The sequence below is a fragment of the Corvus moneduloides genome, chromosome 14, assembly GCF_009650955.1.
Source record: "Corvus moneduloides isolate bCorMon1 chromosome 14, bCorMon1.pri, whole genome shotgun sequence".
NCBI lineage: Eukaryota > Metazoa > Chordata > Aves > Passeriformes > Corvidae > Corvus > Corvus moneduloides.
The window spans coordinates 13111121-13124686 of NC_045489.1; the positions used below are offsets into that span (position 1 = coordinate 13111121).

A 13566-nucleotide genomic window follows, 5' to 3' on the forward strand; every position below is an offset into this window, starting at 1 on the left:
GACACCCCACAATAAAATTATATTATCCCAACATAAAACTTTTGTCAGTGAGCTTGGCTCAATCAAGCAAGCGAGTCACCTCGTGTCCCCTGAACCACAGCAGACAGCCATGACCCTCAGCTGGTGAAAAGCCAGGAGAAATCTGCTCTCACACAGGCAGTGGGTTAAGAGGGAGGAGGCGGCAGGTGGCCGTGGCTCTGTTGCTGCTCTGTGACTTGTCATGACGCGATATGTTGGTGCCAGCAATGAGCATTCCCCCCCACCCCGACTCGGTCCCTTCCAGCCGAACCCCAGTATTCTGGAGGCTGCTCTGCCCTCCACACCACTGCCTGCACCCAGGCTGGGCTGCCCCGGCACCTACAGGTGGAGTCGGAGAGGGCGGTGTGCGAGGAGTGCCGGGAGCTGTGCGATGACAGTGACACTCCCTCCCGGCTGGCGTCCTGGCTGCTGCCGCACTGCCCCACGTCCAGGTAGCTGCTGTGGCTCTGCGGGGAGCAAAGCACAAGCGGTGAGACCGTCAGCAGGTGGGAATGGCCCCGGAAGGGACCTCCCTGAGCTCCTGTTTGCAGATGAACCCAGCAGGCTGGGTGTGCAGCACCGTGGAACCACACCACCAAACCCTGCTCACTCTGAGTTCACCCGAAAGCCTTCGGGCACACAGGACCCTCACAGTCATGCCCTGGGCACCCGTCTGATGGCAGCGAGCAGCAGTGGAGGACTGCTCCTCCATGGAGATTGCTGCCTGTGGCCTGCACTCTGGTGTGCCACCCTCCTGCTCCCCTGCCCACAGAGCCGTGGGCAGCAGGAAATAAGCTTTTGTCGTCAGCCTCTTTCCACCTGATCTCTTCAGGGATGTCCCCGCTGGTTGGCTGTGGCGCTCTGGGGAGTGATGGCAGGGGCAATGAATGAAGGTGGCAGGAGGGGCTACCTGGGCAATAGCTTTATCCATTGCAGAGATGGAGAGAGATGACTGGGAAGAGACATGGAGCAGTGGCATGGGGACATCAGCCAGAGCCCCAAGAGGACCTACAGCCTCCTGAGGGGGACAGGTACTGGGCAATGCTGAGAGCTGCAATCCCACTCACTGCTCCCTGGGGAGGAGTGGCTCCAGCAGCCTGTTCTGGGCACGACCTGGGCAGCAGAGGGGAACAGCCTGAGCTCCCATAAAATAATGTCTGAACAGCAATGAGGCTGATGGAATGACAACTACACAATAATCCCCTTGAAATTACTTTGATTTCTGGTCTTATTTGTAAACTACCAAGAGAAAAAACTTAAAAGTTAAAATGACCTTGTTACTTGGGCTGATGTGTGGTGATGCCAGACTGACTCAAGCCATGGAAGCTATTGCTCTGGTCACAATCCTACACTTCGTGTGATCCAGCAACAGAGCTGAAATCTAGGTAAGTGTTTTTCCTTCAATTCCCATCCTCATCTGAGTATCAGTGATGATCTGGCACAAGCAAAACAGGTACCCTGTGGTACTGCCCTTCTCTTGGGTCCTCTGTGCCTTACTGAGGGTGATAGGTACAGCAATCTGGCCTCCAGCTCCAGCTGTGCTTCTGAGACAAGGTGGTTTAACCCGTTTTTCGCGTCATGGTCTCAGAAAGATTACAAGGAGCAGAACAGAGCAATGCAACTGCTGAATTCGCAGTTATTGGGGTATCAGATAATACTTGGAGTTAAAGATCATCTAGGTCCAATCCCTCTGCCGCGAGCAGGGACATCCACCACTAGATCAGGCTGTTCAAAGCTCATCCAGCCTCATCCAACATGGGCAATTTGGAGCCATGCAGAGGAAAGCTTCTCAGGGGCTGCTTGAGTCCTGACCCAGGTGAAGGCTTGGAATGAGATGGGAGTAAAGAAAATGGAGAAGAAAGAACAGATATGTTCCTAAGATTGGTAAGCTATTACTCAGTTTGGTTTAAACATCTTCTCATTCAACTGTGAAGGAACATGGTACCTTTAGAGAAGAGGATGCCAGTTCAATTGATGACTCTTCGAGGCCAAGATCTCGCCTTCTCTCAGCCCGAACTTCTGCATAACTAAAAAAACCGAAACAAAAAACCCCAAAAATTATTCTACAGCTCCTGTGCAGGTAAACTGCTGTAACAAGTGTACATTCATTTTCTAACCTAATGATGATGAACAAGAATCACTTTTTTGCATGGTAGCTCAGTGATCCCTACGCCAGTGCCTTGGGCAGGACAAGGTCAGGTCCCTCCTTCTGAGGGTGCACACAGCTGTGCATGCATCAGAGTTAACACTCTGCACTCCAGTGGAAGTTCCAAATAAAAACCCAGGTGCAATGTGAAGTGCAGGAATCCCTATAATGAGCCTCTAAAAGACTATATTTTCTTTCCTTACTTTTTCCTCTCTTAAATAATAAAATATTTACAGTTACAAATGCCACATGAGTCACCACTTGGATAAACTGGAGAGGATGTTTCAAAGACTCTCTGAGTGCTCATGGATCATGGGCACTGAGAGGTGCCAGACTTTAGGGTGATGAAATACTAATGAGCTACAACCTTTGTGGGAGGCAAGAGAAGTTGCTGAACTGACCTCACTTATATAATCGTGGCAATGAATTTTCCTGAAACAACATTTTAACTTGTGTACTTCAGTAATGTATTTTAAACCTTAACTATCTGAAACAGAATTGAACTTCAAAATCTATTTAGGGCTACATTGTTAGGTTTAAGAGGCACTGGAACCAGAAAGAAGAAACAAATCAATGCACAATTAAGTTCAGACCTTAAAGTGAAGCTGAATTCCCTGAAGGATGGCAGAAGCAAGACAACTGAGAAGCAACCTCTCTGTGTAACATTTGCTTATGTTAACACTTCATATGTAATTTATATCACAGATTATAGAATCAGAATCAATAGAATTTGGGTTGAAAGGGACCTTAAAAATTATCTGGTTCCAACCCCTCTACTGTGGGAAGAATACCTTTCACTAGACCAGGTTGTTCAGGGCCCCAGCCAACCTGGCCTTGAACACTTCCAGGGATGGAGCAGCCACAGCTTCTCTAGGCTTCCTGTGCCTTACCAGCCTCATAGGGAAGAATTTCTATCTAAGATCTAATCTAAACCTATCTCTGACAGTTTGAAGCTATTCCCCTTTGTTCTACCACTCCAAGTCCTTGTTCAAAGTCCTTCTCCAGCTCTCTTGGAGTTCCCTTAGGCACTGGAAGAGGCTCTAAGGTCTCCCTGGAGCCTTCTCTTCTCCAGGCTGAACAACCCCAGCTCTCTCTTCCTGTCTTCACAGGAGAGGTGCTCCAGCCCTATGAGCATCTTTGTGGCCCTCCTCTGACTCACTCCAACAGATCCATGTATTTCAGATTTACTAGTGTTTGCTCTTCCAGATGTTTGACAGAAAAAGAGGGGACCAGAAAGAAATTGATTCCTGACACTAAAGAAATACACAGTGAGCAGTAACTTTACTCAAGTTAATGGAGCAGTTAATAACAGTGAGTCACTATTTTTTCAAGCCCTTCAGAAAACATATTCTTACTCTTAACACAGTCTTTTTTCAGATGGCAGCGCTGATCCAGCAGATCCCCCCCCCAGAAGGTGCATTCACAGAGCATCTGTGCATTCACACATGCACTGCCTTCCAGCACGAGCTGCAGCTCAGCACAAGCAGCTTCCCACTAGGGGGGGATCCAGGGCTGGATTTGGGTGAGGAATAAGGCCAGCAAGCCAGCAGCTTAATAAGTCATAAATATTTAAAGCTCTGATCAAAAGGTTTTGTAGGAGTTATGTGATCTCATTCATGCCCAGAAAGCTGTCTGATTCCCAACAGCTTTAATTCTTTCTATGGCCATGTCATCACTAGGGACAAAAGGGGAATGTACCACACTGATAGATTTGGCCAGAGGTGGCTTCCAGGCTATTGCCCCAGTTGCCAAAAAAAAAAAAAAAAAAAAAAAAAGTAAACAGGTAAATAAAACACATATTCCCTGTTGGAACAGTTTCATGGAATTAGATATCATTTTTGTGTGTCAGTAGGCACAGCAGGTATTTGGTTAACATGAAGCAGAACTAGAAGAAGCGATGGCTCAACACTTAGACATAACATACACTGTGAAGAGTTTGGTGCTTGCTCCTACCTAACTACCAGGTGAGTGCAAACGATGAACTCGGGCTTGGAGTTCCACTGGTGGTAGGTGATGTAGTAGTGGGTCTGCAGCCATATCCACTGCTGCCCTTTGGTCAGGAACCGATAGTAACAGGACTTTCCTTTTCCAAACTGCATCACTGTTTAACAAAAAGAGAAAGCAATTCATAGCAAACAGGGATTTCATGGTGCAAAGGTGATTGGAAAAACAATTCAGTCCCACACCCTTCTCCCAGACTAGGGCAGTGCTAAAGTGGCTCTTGAGCTTTATAAACAAGACAGATGATACACAACCAGGTACTCGGCTTTTGTTTAGGGTCATTCCTGCTGACTTTCCGGAGTGCTGTTTGTTATTTTGAGATTGCTCTTATAACTGGTATATAACCATATAACTAGCTACATTCTTATAACTTACTCATGGGCTTCCCTGAAATAAGCATAAATAACATTAATTAAACAAATTATTTGCTTTTCATAAGTACGTGAGAATGCATTTCAAAGACTGAAGGTGTGACGTAAGAATCCTAATAATGGCACAAAACAAGACAGTGGAGTTTTAACAGTTTAACTGAGAGTTTTCTCCAAGACCTGGCCTAGGCCAGCCTGGTATGTATTATCAGGCTACATCCAGAAAAATCTCAGGTTCTGTAATACAACTGGAAAATAATGAGGGGAACTATGTTAAATAACCACACTAAATGTTCCAAACTGCAGGGAATACAAAATGAAACATGCCCACTTAAAATACCCACAATTAATGCAAAGTAAAATACAAATGTGGTTTAAACAAACCCATTTCACTTGACAGTAGTGACACAAGATGCCTGCCCAGAGTGTCAGTGTGACAAACAGGAACTTAGCAAGCCACACTAACCCAAGTGGTCTTTAACTCACCTGCACACCTCTACTTTGTTAAAATATCAGGACTGACTTCTTTAGCAATCCCATTAACAGTGATGGGCTTTAGATGAAGCACTTAGCAGAGATTTTCTGGCTAACATAACATGCTGGGGATCCCTCAGCTCCTAGTCCTGGCAGAAATGTCCTGAAGCAACTTCTCTAAGCCACTTTGCCAGCACTTTACTTTGTTTCCCTGTGCAGTAAAATGAAAAGATCCTTCCCTACAGGTGTGTTGTGCAAATATTCTTCTAATAGGTAAGAGGAATGCATGGCTGATAGAGATGTAGAATATAAATCATCAAATTGATTCTCTGCTGAATGACCTGACCCACTCTCAATACAGTTTGTGTCCATACCAAACTGCACATGCATTACCAAAAGGCCACTGTCTGGTTAAGTATCTCACTTGTATCTGAATCGTCTTTTAAGCAAACAGCACTAAGAAGTACTGTACTTGAAAACATTTAAAATACTCTGTTAATATTCCCATCTATGCTTTTGCTGCACTTGACACAACTTGTGTGTCCCCCCTGTCACAGCTTCCTCCATGTGCTCAGCCAGGCAACCCACTTCCCTGGCAGGGGCTGTACCAGTGGCTCTGCCTGGACAGGGCAGAGCAGCCAGCAGGGAAGTGGAGCAGGGAAACTTGACATGCAGGGAAGTATTCTCCCCCATTCTCTCCTAGGTCCCTCAGCTCCTCATTTGTGTAAGTGGTACAGGGTTTGTGGTAGAGATGGGGGTGGTTTGCAGCTCAGAGATGGGTTGTCTCCAGAACGCTGTGGTTCTTGGTCCCAGCATCGTGCTGCTCTGCATCTCAGAGCAATTACAGCATCCCACTTGCTCCACTCTCTGGGGTGTCCTCATTTCCTTTTGACAAAACACTCTCCTTTCAAGTGGAGATAGCAGAGAGACAGACACTGTCCCCAACAGGAAACCTGTAAGTAATATTTCTTAGCAAAATACCTGATTACCTAGATGCATTTTACAAAGTATGTAGTTATTTTTCATTGCAGTGCTTGGCAGTGCAAAACCACCGCAGGACACATGTAACTCTGGCTCAATATCTCAGTCTGAAATGCACCCAATAAAATGGAAAAATCTGGGTCTTGGGGATAAAACATCTCACACCTGCTAAGAAATGCACACTGATTAAGAGTAGACCACATCTGCAGACACCCTCTGCCCTTCTCACACTGGCTCCAGCCCTCAGCAGGACATGGTTCTCCAGCATTGGGCTGCACTGCTGTGGAACTCACGCGAGTGCTCCTTCTATTCTGGCTCCCACAGGTCACACCACTTCTGCTTGCATGAAAATGAACTTCACGGACCTTCTGTGGTGTTCACACATCAGCCTGAACTTGACTCCTCTGCTTTGTTGTTTTCCTTTCAGGTCGACCAAACATGAGCAATCCTCACCCACAGGGAAATTGCGTTCAGTAGTTTTGTATTTAAAATAATACTGAATCTCCAGAAGCATTTTACTAATGAGTAAGTGAGGTTCACAACATCTAATTGCACAGGCAGGTGATCCAAATGATATGCTCAGAAGGTGTTTTGGTGAGCTGAGCCTCCTGGCTGACTCTGGAGCCCAGGGGAATGGCAAGACCCCATGAACTGTGATGAATCAACAAAACTTGCAGGACAGAGGGGGGAAGTTCTAACTCCCAATCTTTTAATCTCATTTCACTCTGAGACAACCTGTGCTCAAACAAGGTATCTGCCAATTTAGGAAATCTGCACAAACAGTTTCTGATTTGAGTGAATTCTGCAGGTTTCAACCTCGCAGGTAAGTGTCAGCTGTGACAGTCTGTCATGGGAAGGGAGAGTTCCCTCGTGCCCCTGAAGATGAAGCCTTTTGTGATGACAGCAAAAGGTTTTGCACAAGTGACAAATGAGATCAGAGACAGACACATTGCAGAGGGATGGCAACTTACAGTGTTCATGGCACCTAGCAAGAAGCTCCAGGTCATCTGCGTGGTAGTAATCATACCCTGACGTTCCCAAAACCTCAAAGGGTAAATATCCTATAATAGGTGGAGCCCTAGAAAGGAAGCAAAGAGCAGGGAGTGAGCACAAAACTTGATGCTTTGACATCCTGGCAGATAAGCTGTGATACCAGCAACAAATACCTCGTTCGTTCACTTGGCAGGGAAATCTGGAGTGGATTTTCCACAGGCAGTGATACATTTTCATATACAAACAAAAAAAAACCCCGCAGCAAGGGAGAGGTAAAAACTGAGAAGATGAAAAGGTGTGTGTTTACTCTTTGACAGCCTATTCATTATGTGGGTGTAGAGACAGGCATGTACGTATGTGAGTGACTCAATTCATTAAGGAGACACAGCTTGAGAAACGCTATGGCCGATCCCGCGCATAACAACTCGGAGCTGGAGTGAAATTATCCGGTAGGCTGGATGTAAACGTCACCTGGGTAGTAACTGTGGAAGAGAGAGTAAGTGGGAAGCTGCAGTGTGTGTCAGGACCAGCTTGGGAAGAAGTAATTGCTCCCCTGGAAAACCTTAGGAAACTACAGCCAACAAAACTTTCTGTGCTGAGAGTACAGATAGCAATAGGCATGGGGCCGATTTAGGGCTGATTTTGTTTTGCCTGGTAGGGAAGGAATTGATGAAGTATTTAGATAGGCACATTGCAATGACTTACCTCACTATTTTGCTATCAATTCTAGATTTTCATTTTTCTAGGCAAAATAAGAGATTTTTTTTTTTTTGCAGGTGTCCTAACGCAGCCTTCACCAGAGCCTGATAGCTTATGATTATGAAACCACTGAAATGTGAGGAGAAAACCACTGTTTTTTTCTCTCCTTCCTATCACTGTCCGTCTTCCAGCACTCAGGTACACTCCTGTCTGCGCCAACTTAAGCACTCAGTGAGGCAGAACCTGTGCTAATGTGGCTCCACCTGTTTGTTCGGGCTGCAGGATGTGCTGGTAGTGTGAGGTTCACCTGCCAAGTTCAGTGTGTTTCTCAAAAACAGGGCAAAATGGTAAATAACTCAAAATGGGGCAGGCTGAAGGGGATGGTGCGCATCAAAGCTGCCTCTCCTGCTGCCCCGCTCCTGGTATGCTGACTGCTCTTAAGGAAGAAGGCCATAAAATGGCCAGGACTATGAACAAAAAGTTATTTCAGTGTAGTACCTGTGGGTTTGGATGGATCAGCCCTGAGTTTCTTGGTTGTGTGGAGTTCTCTCTTGGCTGAGCCACCCAGCTCCACATTTGTGCTCTTGAGAGACACAGTGGGCATCAGTTATTCAGCCACAGAGAGCCCAGGCAGGTCTGTAACCTCCCTCTTCCCCACAGCTGCAGGCAGGCAGTCTGGCACCAAATGGGAAATGGGGGAAGGAGCATCTAGGGATCTGCTCAACAGCAGCCCCAGGAGGAGCAAGGTGTGAGCAGGAGCTCCCGAGTCCCAGCACAAGGGGTTAGCTGGCAGAGCCAGGCCTCCACTCCACAGCAAATCTCTTGAACCAGACTGTGCTGAGCACACAGTGGTCTCTGCCACAATACAGCTTTATTTATTCAAGTAACTTTTCATAGAGCACTCTGTTCCTTTTCCTTATGTGACCCAGATTTCTGTTAATGATGATAATATGTGTATTTATCAAAGTGTCCTTCCTTGCTGTCTCTTCGGCAGAATGCATCACTGTTTCTCCTATTTTTAATGACATGCTTATATTCAAGACAATAACATCTTTCAGAAGCACATCAGATAAACATTTAAGCTGATCAGGAAAGTATTATGCTTTCCTGAATATCACCAGAGCTCTTTATATAAGAAAGCAGCCACAAAATGCTCCTCATCTGTCGTTTGACAAGGAGATGCCTTGTGGAGCAATTTAAAAGTGTCTTGTTAGCTTAAGTTCCAGCCCTGAGACCTGCAACTTGCTGTGCAAATGGGAAGGCACAGTCTTCAGAGAGCCTTTTGGGTGCAGTCTTTTAATAAATGAAGGGAAAATAAGAACAGTACCACAGCGCAGAAGAGAAACAGATCATTATCAAAGTTGACGGGTTTTTCTTTCTCTACACATATTTACATATAGACCCAGAATACAGACTTTTCCTATTTTTCTCATGTTTATTCAGATCTATGGAATGCTTTTATTGCATCTGTCTTTACTCTGATTTAAGTTGCAATCATGATAGCAAAGGTCCTGATTCCAGCTCCTGCTGGGTACCCTCTGCCCCTGTTGATAGCACACCTCAGTGCCAGGCAGCCTGTGGTGATGCAAATCAGCAAGAAACAGCAACATTTCCCAGTGTCCTGCAGACTGTACTGGAGAGAGCTTTGAATCAGATTAAATGAGACAATTCCCATGATCTGCTTATTCTTGGGTCTGAGCTCACTGCTTGCATCTGGGGTTGTCACAAACTCTGCCTCAGCATCTGCATCATCTTAATTTCCTCTCAGTAACGATGGTTTCCTCGCTGGGGATATCAGTGGGACTGGAGTGTCTGCAAGCACCAGCAGAGAGATTCCTCTCTGAGTCATAACCAGATTCATCAAAGACTCTTTGACAAGTTTCAAAGTAGCTCCTACTCACATTTTTCACAGGAGCTGCTGGGACATAGCCCTGTGGAAAAGCAGCTCGCTTCATCAGTGAAGTGAGGGGTTTAGGGCTCTTTTACAAATCTTAACATTAATCAGCTGATTCTCAAAATGTGCATTATCAGACAGGCCAATTAAAGTCTAACAAAGCCACTCCAGCAAGATCTCATCTGAATGAATAATTATCCAACTGTCCCAAACCACGCATAATCAGCTGTAGGGCTGTCGCTGGGTCAGCTCCTCCATGCTTCAAGGTGTGAAGCACACACCTTGTGTTCTGTATAAATCGAAGTTATTATTCATTTGTATTTGCTCTCTCTCTTTCTTGCTCTAAATGTGCAGATGATATTTAGATATTTTCCCTCACTGATGTTTTTTTTTTTCCTCAGAGCCTTATTTACTGGTCTTCTGTTTTTAGTAATGACTACCTTTGCACAGCTCATAAGGGAAGGGATAATGGAATGGGTAGGATTTTTCAATGTGCTTATTGTTCAGTGTGCACATATGTCAAATCCAGAGAAGTAAGAGTGAATAAAACCCTCCAGCTTCTTTTGAAGAAAATGAATCCTAAATTAAGCAGCTTAATAAAGTGGTTCCAGTCTGTTTCATTCACCAAGCTGAATTCTAGCTCACCATATTGCATTGCTCAAAACTAATCTGCAATTAAATAATAAAATCCACTGGTTTTTATTTTATTTTTAGAAATTCTATAATTTCTCAAGATGAAAAATCAAAAGTTTGTTGACACAGCAAAAGATTTAGAAGGATTCCTAGAAGCTGTAGTTGTAAAACAGAGGAGCTAAACCAATATGGGGAACATATTGGGACCCACACTGCTCACTTTCAATGGCTTGTTATCTTGGTTAGAAGATCAGACATTTTTCTAGACATTTTCCATGGTTTCTTACTTGCCTAAAATATGGAAAATAGTGAAGCACTTAAGGATGCCTAATAGCTAAGTTCAGAGTATTGCTACTTACTAAGTTGCATATAATTAGAACTATTCCATTTGGGATCTCAGGCGAGAGGTACAGAAAGTTTTCTATTTTTAAACTACAGTTTATTTATTCTTCAGTGACTAAACCCAGATCTCTTACCTGTGGTCCAAGAATAAAAACTTCCATTCTAAACTATGCCTCGATGTGAATTCTTCACATGGCTCTTCAATGTTGCAGAGCTCCTGCAAAACAGTGGGCACATTCACACATTTAATTCTATGAAATGACAAAAGGAGTCCACTATCAAAACCTAGGATCCACTTTGTTCATATAATAAACCACAGGAAAATACAGTGCTTTAAAAGCACTTGACTTATTTTCCTCTAAGGAATGTGTAAGACTTGTTTTATAGATGCATGAACTGATGAAAAATGGCTGAATAGTTTACCTTGAGCTGAATTTCAGAGCTAGGATAAATAGTCTTAGGGTTTCATCTTGCACTCTTTAGGCAAAATTCCACAGCTTTTTGCAAATACTGGTATTGGAATATGGATGACAGCTCCAGGTCCAGCCTCTAACTGAGCTGGCTAATGCCCTCCTGAGCAAGCAGCACCTGGGGTTGTTATCCCTGTCATCAGTGCACAGTGCCACAGGACATTTACAGACCAGCAGGAAGAGCCCGTGACACACGTTTTCCATGTGTTTCAAGATGCAGATGGCTTCCTTGCACAAAGGAGTGGTGGATGGATATCTCTGAAGGCTGCAAATTCCCAAGTGGTGTAGCTGGTCCCCTTGTCCTAGAGCTTCCCAGGCTGCCCCCTCTGAGACACCCCATCACAAAACCAGCTCTTCTCAAAAGCAGCTCCTGCTTTATACCTTACCTTTCCCAAATACACACTTGTGTCATCTCCCACTCCCAGCCACAGCAGTGTCCTCTCTGCTCTCCCAAGCCCGTGCACAAGCAGCCTGTGCCACAGCCCCGGCTCCCGAAGTGCCCGCGGCCGCGCCCCAGGGCAGAGGCGGCACAGAGCTCACCTTTAAGAACTGCGGTGTGACAAGACGAACAGTCGCTACCAGGCAAATCTGCTCCTCCGTGGCTGACCTGAAAGCTCGTGCAATAGCTGACTCAAAGCCATTACAGGAGGGTGTAGGCACTAGAAACAACCAGACAATTTATTTAAGAAGAAGAGGAAGGAGAGCTCTCTTTTCATGTCAAGGCAGGTAGGGTGACTGATGAAACCCAAGCAACAAACTCCTCCTACCCACGGGGTGATGCCACGCTGATCCACGCTGATGTTATTTAAAGCATGACCCTTTAGGCTCCAAGTTACACAGCTGTAACCACCTATCCCTGGTTTGCACGGGAGCTTTGTAAGACAGCTCTGAGCAGCTCACAGTGTGCAGCTGCAGTCTCCTTGTCAGCCTTTCTCCAGGCCAACATTTGCAAGATTTGGGATTTTACAGGCACCTCAAACTACTTAATCTCTGTAAAGTGTCATTTCACTGCCACAAGTGAAACAGAATACCATATTTTACTGGCTATTTGAATAAGTAGGCTGCTTTACAATAGGCAGTGGGTCAGAGGTATTTTCAGTATGGTATCAGCTTTAGGCACAGCATGAAGGAGAGCGCACTCTTCTGATCAACAGCCTCCCCACCACTTTTGTATGAAAAATATATCCAATGTATGCACAGCTCATTCCATCTCTGACAATTACAGGGCATTTTCAGCAGAAGCAGAGCCTTTAGGATGCTACAGATCAACACAATTTAAAGGAGAGAGGTGGAGAGGCAAAGGTAGGCCGAAACAGTAACTTACCATGAGTAAAATATTTAAAATCCACTACAAATTTCACATATTCATACATCAGGGGTTCATTTGGATCTAAGCTGCCTCTTGCTAAATGGCAACAAAACTCTATTTGTTTTTCCGCTGAAATGAGAGAGAGGGAGACACAGACAGTGGTATTAGAAGTCTGCACCTTAGCTCGCTCACATATTTAATTTATATACCAACCCTGCTGTGGTGGTATCTGGGCACACCCTGCTGGGATGCTTCTGATACCCAAAAGTAAATATTTAACTGCTAGGAGCAATTATCAGTTGTTTCTGCTTAAGGAAATGTATTCTCACCCTTTTTTTCTTGTCTCTGCAGTCACCCAGTAAACTGGGTGTGAAACCCTGGCTATACTGGTCAGCAGCATTGACTTCATGGATGCAGGATTTCATGCAAAGCAGTTACATGGTACTGCAGTATCCTGTTCTGGCACTGCTCAGAAGGACCCAAAGCGCACTGAACTCACCCTAAGCCATTAACAGTGAAGGGCACCGTGCCAAGCTCTAATCCAGTTTTCTGCCCCAAGTCTGAACTCCATGGATTAGGCCACGAGGCCTTCAGCCAGAAGGAAACCACCCCCAAGGCAGAGCATCATCAGGCTGCTCAGCTCCCACTGATGCTCATGGGGCAGCAGGGAGGGGAGCCCAGTGCTGCTTGGTGCCCTTGCCAAACCCACCAGGAAAAGGGTGGGGCCCAGCACAGGTTTGGTGAAATGCAGGTGATGGGAAGATGCTCCTGCCTGCTCTGGTCCTGGGGACATTTTCTGAGGGAAAGGGACATTCTGGGGGTGGCACAGCAGCCAGCAGTACAGATTCAGACAGACTGTTCAGATAGGGAGGCTGGTGCTTAAGTTACGTTAGGGCTTCTCTCGTGTCCTGAGACATGCAAGCTTCCTAAGGAATAACAGCTCTGCCAAAACTGTTTGGGATTTCTCCAAATTTTTGTTCCCCTAAGCCCTCATTCCCTTTTCAGGCTTAGTCTAGCATCCCACCTGGGGAAAAGCATCTCCTGAGGGCAACTCCATGGGGGAAGAGCAGATGGTAAAACAAAGACTGTCCTAATCAAAGAGCAAGTACTGGGAGCACACAGGAACATTAGAACTGTGATGCACTAAACCCACAAATGCAGCAGAACAGTAGTGGCAGGCAAGAGCATTAAATAGCTGGAGAGCTCTGTGCAGACTCCCCTGGGAGCTGTTTACCTTT

The 13566-nt window shown here is 45.5% G+C and overlaps 1 protein-coding gene across 6 annotated transcripts in view; it reads right to left on the bottom strand.

Moving 5' to 3' along the window:
* PASD1 (PAS domain containing repressor 1) overlaps window positions 1-13566 on the bottom strand; it is a 103587-nt gene that overhangs the window by 10483 nt on the left and 79538 nt on the right. For all 6 annotated transcript variants that reach the window (XM_032124047.1, XM_032124045.1, XM_032124048.1 and 3 more), the window contains 7 exons: window positions 12344-12457; window positions 11560-11678; window positions 10684-10766; window positions 6960-7066; window positions 4118-4265; window positions 1964-2045; window positions 362-485 (listed from right to left, as the gene is read on the bottom strand). In XM_032124047.1, the coding sequence (XP_031979938.1) occupies window positions 362-485; window positions 1964-2045; window positions 4118-4265; window positions 6960-7066; window positions 10684-10766; window positions 11560-11678; window positions 12344-12457 (777 nt within the window). The remainder of the gene's footprint in view (window positions 1-361; window positions 486-1963; window positions 2046-4117; window positions 4266-6959; window positions 7067-10683; window positions 10767-11559; window positions 11679-12343; window positions 12458-13566) is intronic.